General features: G+C 48.6%; 2 protein-coding genes across 12 annotated transcripts in view; both read left to right on the top strand.

The window, feature by feature from the left end:
* The window catches only part of RAB11FIP5 (RAB11 family interacting protein 5), a 37,792-nt gene extending 33,440 nt beyond the window's left edge, over positions 1-4,352 (top strand). For all 4 annotated transcript variants that reach the window (XM_027072195.2, XM_027072196.2, XM_027072197.2 and 1 more), the window contains 2 exons: positions 1,631-1,820; positions 2,095-4,352. In XM_027072195.2, the coding sequence (XP_026927996.2) occupies positions 1,631-1,820; positions 2,095-2,298 (394 nt within the window). In that variant the 3' untranslated portion in view covers positions 2,299-4,352. The remainder of the gene's footprint in view (positions 1-1,630; positions 1,821-2,094) is intronic.
* A 135-nt stretch (positions 4,353-4,487) lies between these two features.
* SFXN5 (sideroflexin 5) overlaps positions 4,488-23,588 on the top strand; it is a 117,830-nt gene continuing 98,729 nt past the window's right edge. Inside the window, exons 1-3 of one of the 8 annotated variants that reach the window (XM_015064025.3) lie at positions 5,950-6,085; positions 15,160-15,270; positions 18,936-19,004. In XM_015064025.3, coding sequence (XP_014919511.1) covers positions 15,223-15,270; positions 18,936-19,004 — 117 coding nt within the window. In that variant the 5' untranslated portion in view covers positions 5,950-6,085; positions 15,160-15,222. Of the gene's footprint in view, positions 6,086-6,153; positions 7,242-15,159; positions 15,271-18,935; positions 19,005-23,588 lie in introns of those variants that run through there. The other 7 variants (XM_027072199.2, XM_053200761.1, XM_027072200.2 and 4 more) reach the window with 7 other exon arrangements.

The raw sequence follows: 23,588 nt of genomic DNA, 5'->3' as shown, positions 1-23,588 counted from the left end.
CTTGCAGTTTGCATACCTGTCACAGGTACAGGGTGCTGGGGGATCCCAGAGCAGGGTCACTTTAGTCAGCTTGGGGGAGTCGGGAAAGTTGCCCAGAGGAAGTGGCCTTGCATAGCTTTGAAACATGAATAGGAGTTAGTAGGCCAGCAGGTGAAGGGCCAGTGTTCCAGACAGAGCCAGACAGACTTTTATAAGAGCCTGCAGGTGAGAAAGAGCACATTTCCCGGGGTGTCGTCAGTGCGTGGGGAAGTAGAGACCCATCAGGAAAGGGCAGGGCCCATTAGTGTTAGAGATTGTGTTTTCTTATCTGATCTAGAATGGTAAAGGCTGTTTAAGCGTTGGAGAGGCTGAGCTAGCTCACAGTCCCATAGCAGTACAGGGCATGGTTGGAGGTGGGCAAGACTCCCTTGGAGGAGATGAGTTAGCAGTTGTAGCCGGAGGAAGTTTAGCTAGCACTGGCTCGGAGAGGAGGGGATGGGGTGAGAGAAGATGAGAGGGAGCAGGGCTTGAGTTTTGTTAGTCCTGGAGCTGAGTGGGGGTGGGGTGGGGTGGGGGAGGAATCAGAGGGATTCCCAGGTGTCTGACTGGAGCCACCCACTGCTGGGAAGGACACAGAAAAGGACAGACAGGACAGACATGGAAGGGAGTATGATGCACCTGAACTGGCCCCGGTGTGGAGTGAGCCAGCCTCCAATTGTATGTGAGCCGGAGCTCGGGGGTGAGGTCTGGGCTGGAGCTGGACATTAGGGGTTGTGGGAGCCAAGGTGAGGAGGGGAGAGATCCAAGGGCAGACTAGCAGTTAAGACTGAGGAGGAGACCGTCAGAGGTCAGAAAACCAGATGGAGGTCTTGGAGGGAAATGAGGGAGAGCAAGCCAAAGGAAGGAGTGGTCCAAGTGTGAACTCCACAGAGAGGTCAGTGAGTTGAGAACTGAGGGGTTGGTGGACTCAGCAGGAGCACTTGTGATGGGCCGGCGGGGCCAATGGCCCATTCTGATGGGTTGAGGAGTCACGAAAGGTAAGAACTTGCAGAGACAAAATGCAGTGTGCATGCTCTGGTGGGGCTGGGGGAGGAGGAAGGGGAGGTGGGGCATGACTCATGCGGAAACAGAGTCAAGGGAGGCCTGTGTAATTGCTGAAGGGAAGCAACCAGTAGAGAGAGGCGGGCAGCCAAGTGTTCTAGTTTGGCCAGGTCTTTCCTGGTTTGAGCACCCAAAGTCCCTCACCCTGGGAATCCTTAGTCCTGGGAAAATTGGGAAACTGGGAGAGTTGGTCAGATCCCTAGAGAAAGGTTACAGTATGGAAGAGGCGGGGAGGATGGGGGGGGGGGGCTGGCAAAGACTGGCTGTAGGTGCAGAGAATGCTGTGGGCTGGCCTCTGCCATCCCTGTGAAGGGGCAGGTCTTCTGAGGGAGTAAAATGGAGAGGGCACAGGCAGTGAGGGAGGAGGAGGGGAGAGTTGCTGAGGAGTGCAGGGTGCAGCCGCCCCAAGGCTCTGGCTGTGTAGGGGACAGCCACCACCACGTGGTGGTTTGTGTCCAGCAGACTGCTGGCCCCCCCAGAGAAGGTGGCCCCGTGTTTTCGCTGCACTGCCCATCCCTCCTCATAAGGCATCTCCTTTCTGTGTCTGCAGCCCCCACCCTGTGAAGCCCCTCAGTGCTGCCGCTGTGGAGGGCAGCCCAGACAGGAAGCAGCCTCGCTCCAGTCTGAGCACAGCTCTGAGCAGTGGGCTGGAGAAGCTCAAGACCGTCACATCGGGCAGCGTTCAGCCTGTGGCTCCAGCCCCCTACGTTGGCCAGACTGTGGACGCCAAGCAGCTGAAGGTGAGGCCCGGCAGGATGCCAGGGTGCGTCAGACCGGATGTGTGGTGCCATGGAGAGAGGTCTGGCGCCTGGAGGTCAGGAGCAGGGTGCTGGGCAGGGTGGAGCAAAGAGCGGGCCTGGTCCCCCACGCCAGAGCCCTGAAGCCAGTCAGGCTATCTCTCGCACTGGAGACAGAGGCCGCTCCAGGGGCCTGTAGGAGTGAAACCCGGGTGTTGGTGGGTGGACAGGCAGGTAGGCCTGAGGCTGCCCTGCTCATTCTCATTCCTGGCCTCAGGACTCGGGTGTGCTGGACCAGTCGGCCAAGTACTACCACCTGACCCACGACGAGCTCATCGGCCTGCTCTTGCAGCGGGAGCGGGAGCTGAGCCAGCGGGACGAGCATGTGCAGGAGCTGGAGAGCTACATTGACCGGCTGCTGGTGCGGATCATGGAGACCTCACCCACACTGCTGCAGATCCCCCCTGGCCCCCCAAAGTAGCCTTCCTCACCCCTGCCCCCGGGAGGGTCAGCGTGCACCCACTGCCCAAACAAGGGCTTGCGCTGCCCTCCTTCCCGCTGAACTCACTCTCACCTGGGCAGGCTGCTGTCTGTCCTCTGTTGTCACTCCTTGCTCCTCTTCCCTTCTGCCTCCGTGGGGCTGCTGGAAGGGGGACCCTTTGGACTCCCATTGGAGGCATCAGGTTCCATGTACAACTTGTGTGTTTTGGGGAGCCCTCAGTCGTTCCCACCTGCCTATTTCCATATCCCTTAGTTTTAGGGGCTCCAGGGAATTGGAGCAAAGAATTTAGTACTCGAGGGGGAGCAGGGGTGAGCTGCAATTTGATGTGGCATCTGGGACATACTTTATTACCCCACAACAATGGTCAGTCATTTTGTCCAAGGCTAAACCCTTGTCCTCATTTGTCTTCAGCCCCTGGAGGGCTCCTAGCATTACTGGGGTTGGGGCTGTGGCAGGAACCAAGTTGCCCATTTTGGAGTTATGGGCAACAGAAGTCTCATGTCTGTTCCCTTGAGAGCAAGGAGCCTGTATGGTCTGGTCTCATCTCTGCTGTGTTCTGATTTTCGTGTGTTTCCAGCTGTTTGCAGAACGAGTGCCACGTGGATGGATGGGGATGATGTGTGTTTTCCAGGCCCCCCGCCCTGCCCTCCTCTTCTGATCTTTCCATTGAGTGTCATGTGTGAATGTATGGAGAGCTGGGGCAAGTGTGGGGAGAGCACCTCCTCACCTGCCTCCAAGCTGTGGGCCCCTCCAGGCCTCAGGGCTTTGGGCTGCTTGTGTTTGGGGATGAAGCCTCCATCTTTGTTTTTGTTGCCTGTCCAGATGCCAAAACTCTGTGCTGCGGCAGGGTTTGCACTTTTGGAAACCAATTAAAATGTGCCTTTTGTGGGTGGGGTCAAGAGCCTCTGGATGCAGACCTCTCTCTCTCTGTTTGGTGTCCCCCTCCCTCCCTGTTGAGCACACGGGGCTGGATCTGTCAGAGCCCTGGACATGGGAGAGGAGGATGGTGAGACTCGCTGCACCCTGTGCCCCTCCCCCAGAGTTCAGTTAAGGGTCTGGCGAAGCTGCCACTGCTCCTTTAACTTTCCTGCCACCTTCTCTTCCTCCCTCAACCTCATTTGCGGAGGGTCCTGGGATAAAAACTACATTCTGGAAGTGGGAGGTCCCACTCTGCCCATACTTAGGAAAAAAGCCTTTGTTGCTCTCCTCTCCATCCACTGGCTGCTCTCCCAGCCTGTCCCTTCTGCCCCATGGCCTTGCCTGGCTTGGCTGCAGTGCACTTTGAAATGAAGTGTCTGTCTTTTGGCCCAGCCCTGGTTAGCTTGCAGAAAACATGGCCGGCTTCCCATGGCATCTACAGGGAACCTTTAGTGGCTCGCGTGCCCTGATTTGGCAAAAGTTTTGGGGTAAGGAGGCACTGAAGGAGGATACTTTTGGCCCAGGGAGGAGGTGAGAGCTCGTCTGGAATTACCTCTTCTTCCTGAGAGAGCCTATGGGATCTTTCCGACAGCCTTGGAAGGACATGTGCTCTGTGGGTGATGTCTTCTGCCAGGATGAAGCAGAGGAGCCCCGACACATGGGGGAAAGCCCCTGTAATGTTATCTACCTTAACGATCACTCATCAAAGCTGAGGAAGTGTGTCCAGGTGTCCAGATCTTGGGTCATGGTTTTTTTGGGGGTCAGTGGGGGTTGGGTAGGTGTCTCTTCTGGGGGAAGGGGAGCACTCCTCTACTATGTATTCTTCCGGGCTCTATTCATTACCAGCCCTGACCCTGATCTTCCACTCATCCTTGATTGTGGGCCTCCAAAATGCCCAGGGCAAGGATGTCTTCAGAAGAGCTTTGAGTTGAAGCCCAAGGTTCTTGTTGGATGTTTCTGCTCCTGGCCACGACTTGGAGAGTTGCAGGTGGGGTGGGCAGAGAGCAGGCACAGTTCTGCTTTGCTGTTTGTCTTCCTAGTTGTAACTCCTGTTTATAAAGAGCTTGTTCTTCATGTTTTGAGCACTTTATGAAGAATAAAAAGTTCATATACTGCAGGTGGCTCTATTGTGTTCCTGTTTTGACAAACGTATGAAGGAGGCTTCCTGGGGGAAAAGGCGGGTAATGGGGTTTTGGATGTCACTGCCCCCATCTTAACATCAGGGGCAGCAGCACAGCATTGACAGGTGGCATGGACTCGGTCTTTTCTTTGCCGAGATACCCACATTTATTGAGCACTGTGGGGGAATACAGAGGGTAAAGACTTGATTCTTAATGTGAAACCACGTAGTCTAGTAGCAAATGATACAAATCCAAGATACAAATGGTTCTTCATAGCTAGCTAGAATCTCTCTCTAGCTTTAGGAATCGTCTGTTTCTTGTGGGTTTTGTTGGTGGATGAGGAACTGGCTGCTACAAATCATGCATTGTCCAGAAAGACATGAGCAGGCATGAGCCAATACTGCACCTCACTTTGAGACTAGGGAGACCCAAAGTGGGATTACCTAGGATCAAAACTATTTCTACTTCCCTCTTGGGTAGCTTCCTTCCCTTCCTGCCAGCCTGACACACTGACCAGATAATTCATCTGGGAATCTTCTACTCCATCCTGCACAAGTGTGTTTATTATCCTTGCTTGCATCCTGTTCTACGATATGCAGCACTCCTTCTTACCTAACGGCCTTGTAGTGCTTAATAAACATTACTGAACCCCACTCCCCACTCCCACTTCTCTTCCTGCCTGGGAATTAGGCTGAGGAGGATCTTCCTTAGTTGGGCAAAGGAAGTGGAAGCCGCCAGGGCTCTGAAGCTCCAACTATTTAATTCACACAGTCAATACATATTTGAGTCCCTGTTGGTAGTCCTCCCAAGCCTGGCACTGAGGACTCAGCAGTGAATCAAAAGGTCATACTTCCTGTCTCGTGGACCTAACTAACAGTGGGAACCACATAGGCAAAGCCGTAAATAATTAAAAGTGCGAGGGCTGCAAGGGAGAAGTGCTGGATACTAATAGGAGCATACAGCGGATTTTGTGGAAGTAGGGTGATGGATCGGGAAATGCGATGTTTAGGCTGAGGTCAGGAGAGCCAGAGTCAGGCAAAGACAAAAAAGTTTTCTGGGTACAGAATGTTCAAGGGTCAGAGGTGGGAAGCACCCCAGCATGTTCCTGTACTCAGTGTCAGGATGGCTGGAGAGCACAAGGGGAGGGGCAGGGTGGCGGCAGAAGAAACTGCATGAAGACTCCGCAGTGCAAGTCTTTGCAGGAAGCCTTTCGAGATTAACCCGGAGCCTTTGCGCATCTGGTCCCGGGTCGGACCCGCGAGTAGGGCTCTTTCGGACTAGAGCTCCGGGAGCGACGCCCTCCGCAGCAAGTGAAACTTCTGGGGGCAGGTAACCAGCGAGGGGGAGCCCTGTGGCCCCCTATCGGGACCTTAGAGTCGTACACGCACGCTTTTCCCATATTGCCTAGCCCTTCAGAACTGGCAGCAGGAACGGAGATCGGGTTTGAGTCAGTTCAACTCTCCGCAGTCTAGGGTTGGCAAGCGCCGTGACTAGAAAAACTACACTCCCCACAATCCCTTGCGCCCCCGGCTCGCTGCGGTTGCTTATGGCCAATCGGGAGAAGCAGCTGTGGCGGGGGCCGAGGAGGGACATTTTAAAAGGGCCGGAGATTGCAGGCGTCAGTGGTCATGGCGGATACAGCGACTACAGCATCGGCGGCGGCTAGTGCTGCTAACACCTCGACCGATGCACCTCCTTTCCAGCTGGGCAAACCTCGCTTCCAGCAGGTGAGGACGGAGCTATGGTCTGAAGGTCGGCGGGTGGCACAGGGAGGGCGGCACACTCCTCTCCAAAATCCCCTTTAGTCCTGGGGTCCTCCGACCCGCGGCCACTGGGGAGCCTGCAGCTACTGCCTCGGGGACCTCGACCACAGCCATCCCTTTCCCATTGGCGAGCAGAGTGGGCGAGGACTCCCACTTTGGCTCCCTATTGGCCGCTGGTGCCGTCACTCCTCGGTTGCCCGCTCCCTCCAGCCTTTCCCGCCCGAGGCGCTCTGTGATTGGCCACTGACAGTCGCGGCCAGGAATCCGGGCGCCCCGGGTCCGAGCGGCTTCTGCAGGGTCGCTTTGAGCTGTGCAACCAGCCACTCGCGGCGGAAAGTTCGAGCCCGGCTCTGGATGACAAGTTGGCGTGGCGGAGATGCCTTCTAACTTTCCCTGGGTGGGGATGACGTTCTTTCCGAGATGCTGGCGGAGCCCCTGGGCAGTGTCTGACCCTGCGGTCATGCTGCCAGCCCTTGACCCCAAGCCAGGTCCGCTGTGCTCGATGGTTTAGGGCCACGGGCCGAGGGGTCCCCGCGACCTGGCGACCCCTTTCCCCTCCAATGGGGGATTCGCTGATGCGAGTCGGCCGGCTGGTGCCCTGCCGGGGATGGAAGGAGGACGTGCGGGGAGAGCCGGGTGCGGAGGAAACGCTGTGTCATCCCCCGGGGCCGCGGGCTGTTGGAAGAGTCCGCGTCCCTGGGAGCCAGCTTCAGCTCCTCCTCCGGAGCGACCTCCGAGGAAGGTCTCTGGGACCCGGGCCCTGGCGCCGCCGAGGGCTCGGCTCTTTGGACCCGGTCGGGCTCTTCGGAGCATGGTGACAGTGGCCTTTTTACCCGGGGACTCCCGACAGGGCGTGACTAACTCGTCCTCGGCCACGGAGATGGGGATCGAACCCATAGCCTGGACGTGCGACCAGTGCTGAAGGCTTGGAGGGGCCGTTCCCACGCTGCGGGCCGCCTCGTACCCTCCTTCCTCCACTGCCTCCAGCCAGCGCGGAGGAAGTGGACTTTATTAGGAAAAGGGCAAAGAGGCTCGGCTGAAGTGAACTGGGTTTGCCTTGGGTGGGGGGCAGCGGAGGCGGACAGAAAGAAGTTTGCAGGAAGAAAGGAAATTGTACAAGGTCGGTGAGGTGGTGGATTTTTTGTGTGTGTTTTGTGGGGGTTTTTTTGTTTTGTTTTGTTTTTTGGTGGTAGTGGTTGTGTGGGAGAGGGACTGGTTCCTGCAAAGTGGTGCACCGAGCTTCACTGATACTTAAGGAATTAAGCCCCTGAGCCTTCTGAAAACAATGCCCTCACTGTTTTAAAACAGGACTTTCATTCCTTAAAAAAAAAATTAAGCCATCTCAGCATGTAGGTGTCAGAGCAAGACTGGCATCTTCCTGCCAGTGTAGGGTGCTGTCTAGGAGGAGACTGTCAGGGGTGCCTCTCCCAGAACTTGAATGACCCTTCTTTTGGCTGGCCCCCTTTCCCAGCCCTCCACACACGTACCACTCATCCTTTAAGGATCAGCTAGGCCTCCTACTCTGGAAACACTTCCTCTCTTCTTCCATATATTACCCCTGGTGGGACCAGGTCACTGACTCTTTCCTGACCCCCCTTTTTGGCCACCCCAAGTGGGATCCTTTTAGGTTAGCCTTTAGTGACAGTCTGTCTGTGTTGCTCTAATACTTGTTCTTCTCACCCCTTGTGTACATCTTTTGAGAGAAGGGACTGGTCTTGCCCTCCTTTGTCTCTGTCTTACCCCGAGGTGGGGCTAGGCACATGGTGATGTGCTGAATAAAGACTTGTGGGTTGTCTTTTTCGGGGACCTGTTCTGGGACATTCAGTCACACAACACACAGTTATTGAGAACTTCCCAGTGGCTTTAATGACTGAGCCCTTTGCTGTGATCACCGCTGGAGCCATATATGCACATTTGAAATTACTCCAGTCATTGCTGGTATCTGTTTTTGGCACCGCTCTTGAGGGCAATAAAAGTGTTTGTTGTATTTGCTTTGGCAGCAGCCCTCCTCCAGCGTAGTGACTTGCATAAAGCATAGTACAAGTGATTGTCCATGTTAAGGAACTTCCCACCGTTGCCCATGCCCCCTCCTGCTCCTTCCACACCACTCCCTGCTCTGTAAGCAGCCCAACCTGCCACCCAGTTGGCTCCCAAGAGACCTGCGAGTCCCCTGCATACTTCCCTTTCCCTCACCCTCTAAACACAACCAGAGGCCCAGTGTTTCTCGTCTCTTGAAACAGCTCTCAAATTCACCGGATTCCCTGCTGGAATCCTGGATCAAGCTGCCATTATCTATCTCCTGAGCCACTGTGGAAGCCTAACAGGTCTCCCTGCTTGCACTCTGGCCCCCTTCCAATCCCATCCTTCTTTCAATTGGCAGCCTCAACAACGCAGGTTGATCAGGTGACTCCCTCCCCTCCCCCCACCACACACTTAAACACTCTCCAGTGGCTTCCCCTCCTTCTGAAATAAAGACCTCCCTTTTGAAGAGGCCCCAAAAGCCCACATGGCCCACCCATGCTGACTTCTTCTTCCTGAAATCAGACTCCCTCCTTCCCCCTCTCTCCTATCACACTGGCTGCTTTCAGCCACTGGAACTCTGAGTGGTTCATAATCCGGGGCCCAATTCCCAGAGCCCATGCCACGGACACCACCCTCAGTCCCCAACTAGTCTCATCGCTTTCTTCAAGACTGGGTGCAGGGAGTTCTCTTCTTACTCCCTAGAGTCGCCTCAGGACCCTTCTTTCCATCCTTCAAAGTTCTCTGTGCAGGAGGGCTGGGGAATAAAGGACACTGACCAGTGTCAGAGGGTGAAGAGAGATGGCTTGCCCTGCTGGGCTTTGGTCTGTGACCATCTTTCTTCCCATAAGATGATGATAACAGCCAAGCATCGTTCCAGGCTTTTGGCATATTGGCTTATTTAATTTTCACAACAACTCTGTGAGACAGATAGGTGAGGAAGCTGCCACACACACAGATTAACTCACTTCCCAGGCAGTCTGGCTCCAGAGTCCTTGTTTGTTGGTTTATTGTTAACATTTTTTTTTAGTGTTTATTTATTTTTGAAAGAAAGAGAGAGTAAGGGAGGGGCAGAGAGAGAGAGGGAGACAGAGGATCTGAAGCAGGTTCTGGGCTCTGAGCTGTCAGCACAGAGCCCGATGTGAGGCTCAAACCCACTAACTGTGAGATCATGACCTGAACCGAAGTCAGACGCTGAAGCAACTGAGCCACCCAGGTACCTCTTATTGTCAACCTTTTTATTAAGGTTTTCAGACTTTCAAAAGTGGAGACAGTCGTCAAAGAAGAGCCCACCCATCACTGAGCTTCAACAATTGCCACTGTGAGGCTAGCCTCATTTCATGTATATGCCCCCATCCCAAACAATGAATTATTAAAAAAAATTTTTTTTTACATTTATTTATTTTTGAGAAACAGAGTGAGACAAAGCATGAGCGGGGAAGGGGCAGAGAGAGAAGGAGACACAGAATCTGAAGCAGGCTCCAGGCTCTGAGCAAGCGGTCAGCACATAGTCTGATTCAGGGCTCGAACCCACAAACTGTGAGATCGTGACCTGAGCTAAAGTCGGACGCTCAACTGACTGAGCCACCCAGGTTCCCCCAATGAATTATTTTAAAGCAATGCCCAGACAACCCATCATTTCATTGTACCAGCTAGTAGATAGCTGTAAAAAATAAGGACTTAAAAAAAAATGTTTATTTATTTACCTTTGAGAGAGAGAAAGAGCAGTGAAGAGCCTGATGTGGGGTTTGATCTCATTACCATGAAATCAAGAGTCAAATGCTTAACTGACTGAGCCACCCAGCCATCCCAGGACTTTTTCTAAATAATTTTTTTTTTACTTCAGAATAATTTTTTTTCCCATTAAATAAAGCTTTGGGTATTTCATAATCCCAGTTTTATTTATTTATTTTTAATTAATAATTAATTTTTAAATTTATATCCAAGTTAGTTAGCATATAGTGCAACAATGATTTTAGGAGTAGATTCCTTAATGCCCTTTACCCATTTAGCCCTTACCCCAACCCCTCCAGCAGCCCTCTGTTCTCTATATTTAAGAGTCTCTTATGTTTTGTCCACCTCCCTGTTTTTATATTATTTTTGCTTCCCTTCCCTTATGTCCATCTGTTTTGTATCTTAAAGTCCTCATATGAATGAGGTCATAAGATATTTGTCTTTCTCCAACTAATTTTGCTTAGCATAGTACCCTCTAGTTCCATCCACGTAATTGCAAATGGCAAGATTTCATTCTTGATTGCTGAGTAATACTCCATTGTATGTATGTACCACATCTTCTTTATCCATTCATCTGTCAATGGACCTTTGGGCTCTTTCCATACTTTGGCTATTGTTGGTTGATAGTGCTGCTATAAACATTGGGGTGCATGTGCCCCTTCGAAACAACACACCTGTATCCTTTGGATAAATCCCTAGTAGTGCAATTCCTGGATTGTAGGGTAGTTCTACTTTTAATTTTTTGAGGAACCTCCATACCGTTTTCCAGAGTGGCTGCACCAGTTTCTTCAGAATATTTGTAGATTTATGGAAGTCAAAAAGCACAGAATTCCGGTATAACTCTCACCTAGTTTCCCCTAATGTTATCATCTCATGGTACAGTTGACAACTGACCATGGTACAATTGTCAAAACTGAGTGTTGGAACATTACTATTAACTATACTCCCAGACTTTATTGGATCTCACTATTTTTTACACTAATATTCCTTTTTCTGTTCCAGGATCCAATCCATGATCCCACATTACATTTAGTTTTCATGTCTCCTTAGCCTCCTCTGGTCTATGACAGCTTCTCAGACTTTCCTTGTTTTTGATGACCTTGGCAGCTTTGAGGAGTACTGGTCAGGTATTTTGTAGACTATCTCTCAATTTGCTGTCTCTCATGGCTAGACTGAAGTTATGCATTTTGGGGGAAGAATATCACAGATGTGAAGTGCTTTCTTTCTCACATGGTATCAGAGGGTTTTTTTTTTTTTTAACATAACCACAATACCATTAACACACCTAAAATTATTGTTTCTTAACATCTTCAAACTAGTTACTATTTGTCTTAGTCTGTTTGGGCTGTTATAACAAAATACCATAGATTGGGTAGCATACAAACAATATAAATGTACTTTTCACTGTTCTGGAAGCTGGAAGTTCAAGATCAAGGTGCTGACAAACTGATGAAAGCCAGTTTTCTGGTTCATAGATAGCAGCACTTTGTAGTTGCAGCACTGCATGACATAAGGGTAGAGAGATCTTCGTGGGGTCTCTTTTATAAGGGTACTAATCTTGTTCATGAGGGTTCTGCCCTCATTACCTCAGTATCTCTCAAAGGCCCCACCACCTAATACCATCACTTAACCTCACACTGGAGGTTAAGCTTCAACATATGACTTTTGAGGGGACACAATATTGCACTATTCACATTTCTGTGATTATCACATCATGTTTTAAATAATTGATTTGTCTGAATCAGGAACATACATATATGTTCCATACATTATATTACATTATATTTGACTGATAAGCCTCTTCTAATCTATTGGTTCTCCTTCTCTTTTTTTTTTTTTTTTCCCATTTGTTGAAGAAACTAGATTGTTTGCCTTGTAGAGTCCCTCATTCTGAATATGGGTGATGGCTGATCTGTGGTATTATTTAACATGTTCTTCTGTCCCCTGTTGTTCCTATAAACTTGAAGTCCGTGCTTTAACCACTGCGCCATATTGCTTGGTGAAGGGGAGAAAGATAATAGGACGGCTCCTGGGGAAGCTCTATGACCTGACTGTGCTCTCTTTCCTCCTCCTTTTCTGCTCATTTCCTCTTCTGAAGTTGTTTTTTCTTTTCTTCGGGCCCAGACACCATTTTGGCAAGTCAGGTCCTAGGACAGGGAGCTAACATATGTGCTTCTTCCCATTTGCGTTTCAGTCTATCCAGATCCAGAAATAAGTTGTGTTTTGTTTTTAAAGTTCCTTTTACTCTTCCTTTGCCTGAGTCATTTACCTAGCTGACTGGGGGTGTGAGTGTGCTGTGTTTGTGCATGGGAAATCCAGAAATCCACTGAGGCAGCAGAGCAGATGGGTTGCATGAGGCTCCCTCGGGGGAGGAGGAGCTGGCTGGACAGGAAAGTGCACTCTTCACTTCTAGGAAGGAAGCTGTGTGTGGGCTGAGAGTTGGAAGGCAGTAGGGAGATTTCTTATGGAGTTTGCCTGAACTCAAGTTCCAGGATGAAAATGCCTTGCAGGTAGTTATGTTTTAATTGTTTACATCCTATAGGCTGGAGAGTGACTGTTTCCGAGGCTGGTCCTGGAGCTGGTTTGTGCTGTGGACAAGGTCAACACCTTCTAGTCCAGTGGCTCTCAATCCCTGCTGCACATTTGAACCCCCTGGGCAGGGTTTTAAATGGACACCAATGCCTGGAGCCCACCCCAGCCAATAGAATTTGAATCCCTGAGTGGAAGACCTTGTTTGGGGATACCCAGGTCATGCAGCCTGGCTGAGGACTACTGAGCTGGCCCAGCCTTTTTGCCTTTGGGCTATAGGTTCAGTGTGTATTTTATTCCTGATCTGGAAGAGCCCTGACTTAGAGGTCTGGGTATAGAAGGACAGTCAGTTTCTTTCAGGCCTTGGCCCTCAGCTGCTGCTCCCTAACCGCCTCTCCCCAGAGGGTGTAGAGGTGAGACTGTCTGTGCTGCAGGTCCTGCTGAGAATGAGATGACTCACCTCTCTTGGGAAGGGAAAGAGAAGGAATCACTGGGCTGACTCATTCTTCCGGTTATGAAAAAGGAAAGGAAAAACATCCACGATTGATTGGGTAAAGATGGGGGCTGAATTTTGGAGGGGAGAGGAAGCCCATACATTTAAAACTTTTGAGAAAATAAAAATTAACTCAGACAGAGAAAGTAAAACCCTTTGTTGCCATTTTTCAGTCTGGGGAGGACAGACATATAAGCCCCCTCTCTACAAAGAATCAGTGTTTCTCACAAGGCTATAAAGTTTCCCAATGACTTACTTCTTTGAACACTACTCTTCCATACTCGCTGAGAAATCGCATTCTCCAAGATCATAGATTGCCAGAAACTTTGCTCTTTAAAATAATGTCAGTAGGAATGAAACATCCACCTCTTGATAGGTGGGTCGAAGTCACTTTGACTTAGAGAACTAACCCAAGTGCCATAGTTTCTGGACATAACATTCCATATTTATCTTGATTTTATAGTTTCTAAGGAAACAAGATCCAGTGCCCATTTCTCAGTATAGACCTAGATGGACCCTTTACCTCATAGCTGTGCTTTGCTTTGAACCTATTAAAGCACCACATCATTTAAATTTTACTCTACCTTTCTCCAGAATTCTGTACTAACCCTATTTTCCCCTTTGTTTGGTGACATGCCCCATGGTTCCTCCACTGTGTGGCCTCTCCCTCGTTGCAGTGAGTCAGTAGATGTGACTTTGTCAGACTATGTGTTTGTCCCTGGGGGTCTTAGGCTGATTGGATTAGTACATTGTCATCTGTGCTTGCGATTTATAACTCAGAACTCCTTTCCTGAATCTCAGGCCTATCTTTCCAGTGTTTATTGAAATTACATCTGGAAGGCCTTTTAAGTATTTCAAACTCACATGACCAATACAGAACTTTTATCTTCCCCTCCACTAAGTCAGTATGCTTCTTGTTTTCCTTGTCCTGGTTAATAAGCATTAGTATCTAACTAGAAATCAAGGCATTATCCATATTCTGTTCTTCTTCATTCCCCCAGTCAGTCAGCCAGCCCCTTGTTCTACCCCAGGACCCAGCGCAGTGCTGGGCACATAGTAAGTCCTGAGTAGCTACTTGGTGAATGAATGAATAAAACCACAAGTCTGGTAGTTGCTTTTCTTTTAATTTTTAAAAATTTCTACTAGATGATACGTTTGCTTAGGTCTTGGGATGGATCTATATCTCTGTTGCCTTGCACTTCTCAGCTTGGTTATTTGCACATAGTAGGTATTTAATGTATATAGATTGGATAAATACAATAATATAGCTAGTTCCCCAGGTAACTAAAGTGATTATTTTTTCAAATTTAATTTTATTTATTTTGAGAGAGAGAGAGAACAAGAGAGCGCACAGAGGGGAAGGGGGGAGCAGAGAGATAGCAAGAGAGAGAATCCCACGCAGTCTCTATATTGCCAGCCCAGTTTGGGGCTTGATCTCACAATCATGAGATCAGACCTGAGCTGAAATCAAGAGTTGGATGCTCAACTGCCTGAGCCACCCAGGTGCCCCTACAGTGATTATTTAAAAAAAAAACATCAGAACATTCCAGTCAAACCCTATCTGTTCTTGGCCTTGCCCTCTTTTTTCTGAAATGTCTTTTATCACACTTCAGTCCCTCCTTTGGCTGACGGTGGTGCAGTTTCTGACTCTGGCCTTCATGCGTCTGACTCAGGCCTTGCTGATACCCTTCTCTGCTTGGTAAACTCGGCTGTCCACCCATTCCAGAGCCTCTGGGAAACCTCCTTGACTCATGAGGGAGAAATCATCTGTGTCCCCACTGTACTTAATGCTTCATTTAAGCTCTGGTCACAGTATTTTGTATTTATTTGTTTACTTGTGTTTCTTGATGGACTCGGCTTCTTGAATGTTTATCCAAGAAGCGTTCCCTGAGCCCAACTCAGAAGAGGGTGTAGATATCTGTGGAGCAAAATGTTTTTCCTGGGACTTTCTCTTAGTGGCTGGGTGGAGAGTGACACAGGGGACCAGCAGGGCTAGGACAGGGTGAAGACAGTGCCAGACCACAGGGCAGTCAGAAGCTAGACGTCTTCACCCACCATCTTCAAGAGGTTGCTTTACTCAGGCCCATCTTCCAGGCTCTCACCTCTGCCCCTGCTGCTCCTCTTCCTTCCTTGAGCCACCATCTGCCATACGTTTGTCCCTTTCAAGTCCTCTCCCTTCAGAGCCCTGCCTGGGCTCCATTCTCTCCAGGCAACCTCCAGGCCATAGACTGCTCACCTGCCCACTCATTCATTCTTGTGACAGGTGTGTTGCTGGAGCCCCTTCTAGGTATGAATCACGAGACCAGGAGCCAAGGAGGATGAGGAGATGGAAAGAACAGCCAACAGCCCACCTCCTTCAGGAGCTTATAATCAAGTAATATATTAGATAGTATTTTAAATTAAATATATTTTTTTATTTTATTATTTTTTAATTTTTTAAGGTTATTTATTTATTTTGAGAGAGACAGAGACAGCATGAATGGGGGAGAGGCAGAGAGAGAGGGAGAGAGAATCTCAAGCAGGCTCTGCACTGCCAGCATGTGCCCAGTACAGGGCTCGAACTCATGAAACCGTGAGATCACGGCCTGAGCCGAAACCGAGAGTCAGACGCTTAACCGACTGAATTAAATATATATTTTAAAAATAGAATATTACTTTTATGTATTATATATAATGCTGATTTTTTTTCATTTTAAAAAGAAATAAAAACCATCCATATTCCTATTACTCAGAGACAATCTCTCTTAACGTTTTAATGTATTTTCATCTAACTTAAAATAATTCTCTACTTTTTATTTTGAAGTAGTTTGTATTACAGAAAAGTCGCAATAAGAATAAAGAACTTTCAGGGGCGCCTTGGTGGCTCAGTTGGTTGAGCTTCTGACTTCGGCTCAGGTCATGATCTCATGGTTCGTGGGTTCAAGCCCTGCATCGGGGTCTGTGCTGATAGCTCAGAGCCTGGAGGCTGCTTTCGATTCTGTGTGTGTCCCTCTCTCTGCCCCTCTGCCGCACATGCTCTGTCTCTCTCTCTCTCTCAAAAATAAATAAACATTAAAAACATTAAAAAAAAAAAAGAATAAAGAACTTTCCTATACTCTTTGCCTAGATCCACCAGTTTTCAACATTTTGCCACACTTCCTTTTTTATTCTTTTTATCTGCGGATGATCATAAAGTCTGGAAACATAGCAAATATACATGATATCACCAAGGACATTTTCAGTCTGTAAAGAAAATAAAAGTACATTTCCAGATTGTATTGCCACCTTCTCTACTTACACATGCTATTGTTTCTCAGCTGTTTGAGAGTAGCTTATATTCATTTGTCTCCCTACTACTTAGTGTAACATAAGAATGAGGGCATTCTCTTACATTTCTGTCTTAGTTCATTCAGTCTGCTGTAACATAAATACCATAGACTGGGTGGCTTGTAAACAACAGAAATTAATTTCTCACAGTTCTGGAGGCAAGAAGTCTAAGCTCAAGGCACTGGCAGATTCGTCGTCTGGTGACAGCTTGAGCCCTGGTTCATAGACAGCCATCGTCTGTGTTCTTGCATGGCAGAAGGGGCGAGGGGGCCCTCTGAGGTCTCTTCTATAAGAGCACTAGTGTCATTCGTGTCAAAAGGCCCCACCTCAAAATTCCATCACATTAGGTGTTAGGTTAAGATAGGAATTAGGGGAGGGACACAAACATCCAGTGTCTAGCAATAGCCTCAAGTGTAGTTATTACATTTAGAAATTTAAGATGGATATAATACCTTTATTAACCTATGATCCCTGTGCCAATTTTGTCAGTTCTCTCAGTAACATCCTTGCGGACGTTTTTCTGTGATTCAGTCCAGAATCACATACTACATTTAGGTGTCTTGTCTCTTCAGTGTCCTTTCACGTGGACCAGGTCCTCAGTCTTTCTTTGTCTTTATGACATGGACATATTTGATGAACAAGCCTGGTTATTTTATGGCATGCTGCTCAGTTTGGGTTTGTCTGATGTCTCCTTATGATTAGATTCAATCCCTCCAGAATACTGTTTGAGTGACACTGTGAACTTCTCAGGGTGTCACATCTAGAGGCACACAATGTCCATCTGCCCCTCATTGGTCCCTTTAACACATCCCCATCATTTTGTGGGCTGGCACTTCATTACTTTCTGACACAACAAGATGTACCAGGTTCATCTTGTGCCTTCCCTTCCCCGGCCCTGGAATCAGCCACTTCTGTAAGGAACCCTGGTTTGTTTTAGTAGATCAGGGTCTGGATGTCATTCTGTCTCTTTGTTATCCACATACTGTCCATCTAGCTCTATTTATCTCCTTGGCTTTTTTCTTTTTAAAGTTTATTTATTTACTTAGAAAAAGCACGTGAGCGGGAGAGGGGCAGAGAGCGAGGGGGAGAGAGAGAGAGAGAGAGAGAGAGAGAGAGAGAGAGAGAGATAATCCCAAACAAGCTCCATGCTGTCAACGCAGAGCCCGCCGGAGGGCTCAATTGCACGAACCGTGAGATCATGACCTGAGCAGAAATCAACAGTCAGATGCTTATCCAATTGAGCCATTGAGATGCCCCGTATCTCCTTATTTTTTTGAGTTGGAATTATCCTGTTTGTATGCATTCCACAAAATCAGAAGCCTATTTTCATGTCATAAATGTCCAAGAACATTTCAAATGGCTGTAGAGTGTTCAATCATGCGATAGGACTGTTATTTGCTCATCATCCACCTTTGCAAATACTGCAGCGGTGAGCACCCTCAGCATTCACATCTTACCGCACCTCTGAACGTCTCTGTTTCCTGAGACTAGATACTTAGAGGGGAAATTTTGCCAGGACAACAGTGTGAGCATTATGTACAAGTGGGGAAAATGGTTGAGACCATTTGAGTTATAAGAGGTCCGAGAAGCAACCGTTTTAGTTAGGAACAGTGCCGAAGCTTGACCTGCTCTGTGAACGGCAGCGCCTCAGTGGGGGTGGATGTAGGAGGTGGAGAGGGTCCTCCATGCAGGGGGCATCACAGCGAGCAGAGAGATGGAGGCAGCATGGGGCCTGGTGTGCGCAGGGGACTTTCAGGGGACTATTGCAGGACTTTATTAGGAAGGGTAAGGAGCAGGAGGTGGCTATAGGATCTGGTGTCCTAATGAGCAAGGGGAGGGAGGGAGGGAGTGTGGAGGTATCTGCTTCCTTCACCATGCAGAGGACGGTGCTGGGGGAGCGGTGAGGCTCCAGTGCAGATTTGGGGTAGAGCCTGGAGTGTAGTGAGGCACCAACCCCCGGTATTTGTGGCTTCCCCTTTGTCCTCTAGCTTGGCATCTTCTCACCTCCCATTGAGCTTGGCTTTTTCCCTAAGGCAGAGGGCCCAGGAGCAGTGGTGCCTGTTGCCTGGTTTCCTTTCATTGTGCGCTAATGCCTGTGGCCTGCTTTGCACAAAGCCCTGCTTTTCTGGGGCCCCTGCTCTGGGGTGAGGCCAGGGCAGGCAGGCCCTGTCCTGAGCCTCACAGCAGCTCCAGGGCTATGGGTATAGGAGGGCTTGAGGGGAGTGAGCTGGGCACTGTCATGCCTGAGCTTTGCCCGTGGAGAGATTTCCTCGGGGACAGAGCCTGAGCTGGACCTTGGAGAGGGACCCTCCTTCACTGGAGAAGTCCAAAGCAAGGCAGGGAGGCTGTGGTGGACAGGGAAGGCCAGGAGAGGGCTCGGCCCAGGTCTCACCTTTAGCCTGTGTGCTCATGGGTGCTTGGGAGCAGTGGGAAGCTGGGAGTGGATCTCAGGGAATTCGGGGAAGTGAGAGGAAAATGTGAGGCATTTTTGAAGAGCAGCTGAGACAGTCATTGAGTGTCTTAATGGTCCTTATGGGTTGACTTTAGAAAGACTTCAGACCTGGGAGGCCCTCAGGTCACTGAGAAGCAAGGTCTCATTGGCACTCATCACATGGGGAGTCCTGGGGACTGTGGGACCCCAATAATAAGTGTAGGCTGTGGGGTGTGGTCCATGGGGTTTAGAGGATGATCTCCAGCGGCTGACCTGCTCTCCTCTCCCACCTCCTTCCCCAGACATCCTTCTATGGCCGCTTCAGGCACTTCTTGGATATCATTGATCCTCGCACACTCTTTGTCACTGAGGTAAGTCCTGGATGTCACTCTCAGTAGAGGCCCCTGGCCCCTTTAGATCCATGGGTCCCTTGTGTGTATGCTTTATACACATTGTCTCATTCCGTTTGCATTTTACAACATCCCTTCAAGGTAGATATATCGCATCGTTATTATTTCCAACTCTAATAAAGTTATTACCCAGCACATAAATGACATGCTCATTAGAAAAGTTCACATGGCACAGGTGTGTTTAAATGAGAACGTATCCTTTATGTACTCTCCCTACCCAGGCTCCCTCCTGTCGTAGGTAGTGTCAGGTTTGTTAAGGTATAATTTACCTTTTGCATGTGTACCATTCTGCGTTTCAGCAAACAGGTTCAGTCATGTATCTACCACCACCATGAAGCTGTAGGATGCTCCCAATCACCCTAAAATGTTCGCTCATGCCCGTTTGTAAAGTTGATCTCCCTCATTCCTGCCAGCCTCTGGCAACCACTTGTCTGTTTTCTGTATTGTTTTCTTGTTTAAAATGCCATATAAATGGAATACTACAGCACGTAGCCTTGTGTGTCTGGCTTCTTTTCCGAAGTGTAATGTTTTCGAGATTCATCCACGTTGCCGTGTGTGTATCAGTGGTTCATGACTTCTTATTGCTGAGCAGTATTCCACTGAGAGGATGTTCCAGAATGTGTGTATCCATCCACTTGTTGATGAACACCTGGGCTGTTTCCAGCTTGGAGCTATTGTAGATAATATACTATGAGCATTCTTTGTGTGGACATATGTTTTCATTTCTCTTGAATAAGTAACTAGGAATGGAGCGCTAGTTCATATGGTAAGTGTGGTAAGTGTATGTTTCTCTTCATAGGAAGCTGCCAAACCATTGTTGAGAGTGGCTCTACATTTAACATCCCATCTGCAGTGTCCCAGTGGTTCCACATCCTCACCAACATGTGGTATCATCACATTTAAATTTATCGCCAAGTCTATTTTAGCTATCATATGTCTTAATGGCCTTTGTATGTGTGTAGCAATGCATGCACATATAAAAAAGCAAATATTTGTTAAGCCCTTCACTGTGAGCAGGGCAGTGTGTTAAGCAGTTTACATGCGTTAGCTCATCAGATTAACTCAAAGCATCCCTACGAGGTAGATGTTATTCTAAGTTCCATTTTACAGATGAGGAAACAGACAGAAGTTAAATCTCATGCACATGGTGCTGGCCAGTGGTGGAGCCAGTGTATGAACCCAGGTAAGCTTGTCTCCGGAACCCTTATTCTTAGCCAGTTTGTATCCCGTTCAGGTAATAATCCCAAGATTACTCAGCTGGCAGAAGGCTTGAGCTCCCGCACCGGGACCCCACCTATCCCGAGGAAGGTCTTGAGCCTTGAGTTGTGCACTTCTCTGCACGTCTTCTCTGTGTTGAGCATTGGATTGCTTCTGCCCTGGACTTGATCCCTCTGGGAGGTAAAAGCCATGATGAAAAGAAGCACAAGGCCTTCTGGGCACCTGGGCTTAGAACCATCTCCAGTGGGGGATGCGGTCCAGTATCACTAAATGTGAGAATTACCCTGTTGTGTGCTTTCCAACAACATGTCAGTGAGAACAAAGGGCTCCAGCATTTTACTGGCTGACTTTACCTGCCCCTCTGGGTCTACCGCCTCGAAAGCACAGGGCTGCTATACTCTGGGCTCTGTCTGGATTCTCCTGAGGAGTAATCAATATGACTACACAAAAATTTGGGAAATCACCAAGCTAGAGAAACTACTTACCTAGCCTAGGTGATGTGACTTTCTAGAAAGCTCCAGAATAGCACAAAACCGGATATAATTGTAACAAGAATCCCAACGAAAATGCCACCTGCTTGACGGAGAAGGCTGCAGAGGCCAGTGCTTAACTCAAAGGGTAGGAGTGCTAATGATGGGTTTGAGACACATTGAGAAATGGTGGAGGACGACAGAAGGTCAGGAGGTACTTCGTGCTCCCCAGATTACCATGAGGAGGCGGGGGCTTTGGGGATAGATGGGCAGCTACAGGGCAGCATGCCAGCTGTGCCAGGGGACCCACACCCTCCTTCCTCTCCAGTCCACCCTCTTCTCGTTCCCAGACCATTTCATTTCCCACTCTCCTCCTGGTGCCACATCTTTCTTGCATTTTGAAAGGCCCCAATATTCCCGTACATCACTAAACCATTTTTGACCTGTTTCCCCTGTCAGCAACTCACTTGTCAAAGCTACCTATTTACTGACTGGAAAATAACCAGTACAACAGTAATTTTGGAATAGTTTTCAAAATTCACCTGTCCTCCTCCCCTCATCAAAGATTCTGAAAGGCTTCCCAGAAAGACCCACACCTCCCTCCCTGCTACATCCCAGTTGGGGACTGTTTTCCAACACTACATGCTGGCCTTTTGGAAAGTTTTTGCCCACAGAAGATCATCTTCTAAGCCCTAAAAACTCTGGAAGGGCCATGAGTGGGGTATCCAGGCCTTCACTGGCTCTAGTCCATGCAGGTTGCTTAGCAAGGCCATCTGCATGGAAGCAATGAGAAATTAGAAGCTGAGAGGAGAGTCTCTTACCTGATGCTCTCCCCCAGGAACTGTGGCACTACCAGAAGGGCCACTCTCCCCTCTGCCGAGCTCAGTCCACAGACCATGGTTCATGCCTACAGAGCACTGTTTCTCTCCCAGGGCTTTTTGCTGGTGTTCTGGGAGGGATTGTGTTCTGGAAGAGACCTAGACAGGTCTCTTTGCCTGTGAGAGCAATAGGTTCGTGGAGACATAAGGAGGTAGTTCTGGAAGCTGGAGGTTCTTGAGGTAGAAAGATCCTGGGCAGCGTGAGCTGTCTGGTGACTTGGTTCTGAGAGGCATTAGCCGAGTCGATGGATAGACTCCTCTTGAGAGAGTTTTGCAGCAATTTGTTTGACATTTATAACTGACCAACCTTTAAAAAGATCCCAATCCTTATATGTGTGATGAGGCAGAGGACATTTTATTCACCGTAGGAAGAAGGCTGTCTTTGTCATAAGAATGTCTTGAGCAAGGCTTCAGAGGAGGAAGACGTTTGTCTGCTTGATGCAGGGGGAAGAATTGTCCTTTTTGATCGTGCCAAGAGAGGGGAGAGAGAAGGAAGAAGAGGGAGAAACAGTGGAAAGGAGAGCAAGCATCCAGGATGAGCTGAGAGGCCAGTGGCTGGGGCCCTCTTGAGACTGCTCATGCCTCCTGGGTTGTGAAATTTGTTGACATGGTGTACTTTTGTCCCCTCTGCCTGTTCCTGGAAAGTTGTCAGTAAAGTCTGCCTGGTTCATGAAATCTCTGCAGGAGTAGATTATTTGGGAAGATCTTGAGGGGCTAGGAGTCTCTTGTCAGGGTGCAGTGTGTCCAGGATCAGACCTGAGGAAACAAACCACCAGGAGTTGGCAGAAGCCCCACTGTTGGCTTTCCACCTAGGTCATGGAATTAGATTTAGACCTCTAAATCTAATAGCTGGCAAGGTTGTACCAGCTGACATCAGACTTACTTTTATTTATTTATTTTTAAGTTTATTTATTTTAAGAGAGACACAGAGAGAGAGAGTGCAGGCAGAGCTGAGGGGGCAGGTAGTGGGGGACAGAGGATCCAAAGTTCTGTGCTGACAGCAGAGAGCTGGATGCAGGGCTCGAGCCCACGAACTGTGAGATTATGACCTAAGCTGAAATCAGACTGACTGAGCCACCCAGGCGCCCCTGAAGTTACTTTTAATTTTGGACTGAAGATGAAAGGAATTTGCTATTATGAATTAAATAATTATTTAAGGGAATGAATGGTTGACAGATTATCATCCTGAAGGACAGAGAAAACTAACTGCAATAGTGTTAATAACACAGACTCAGGACTAGTTTTGGTGTAGTAATCTGAAACCGGGGTATATTGTGGGGTAGAATAGATAAGTAATTATATTGATGTTGGGAACCAGGGTTCTCACTGTGGAAGTAGGAGGATACAAATATGGAGCAGGGGAAAGGACAAAGAACTACGTGATGTTGTACTGAATTGGAGGTATGGATATGAACTCATGACCCCCCCCCCCCCACCACACACACACACATTTGTGTTTATATTTTCCAGTTTCCTGGCTCTTTTCACTGAAAGGGCCTAGAAGCAATGACACCTGGTAACAGTGAACACATTTAGCACTCAGATCTTGGTTTCTAAATAACCAGTACTCCCTAATAGAAATCAGGGATTCTTGGAGAGGTGGCGAAATCCACATTTGGGGCAAGAGGAGCTGCTACAGAATGTGGGAGGGTGCTCAAAGAATGGAGACACAGGAACTGGCTTGAAAGGAAACCCACCAGTCACATTTGGGAGAATTTGAACGTTAAGAAGAATACAATGGGTTATTCACCCTTCAGTTATCCACCCTTCAGTTATAACACACTGAAGAATGATAATAATGGCAATAATAATAAATGCAGGAGTCAAAAATAACAAGAAGGAGGAGGAGAAACCCATCAGTCCACAGTCCACTAGAAGTGTGGGAGGGGGAAGCTCATCTTCACAGAAGAATGTCAGCTGATAAATGTAGTAGGAAATAGTCATTGTGTAACCCTCAATGAAATAACTGCCTCTGACCA

This window comes from Acinonyx jubatus, chromosome A3 (assembly GCF_027475565.1).
Source record: "Acinonyx jubatus isolate Ajub_Pintada_27869175 chromosome A3, VMU_Ajub_asm_v1.0, whole genome shotgun sequence".
NCBI classification, from domain to species: domain Eukaryota; kingdom Metazoa; phylum Chordata; class Mammalia; order Carnivora; family Felidae; genus Acinonyx; species Acinonyx jubatus.
Note: the sequence above shows the minus strand (reverse complement) of the source record. Positions and strands in the feature narration are given on the sequence as shown.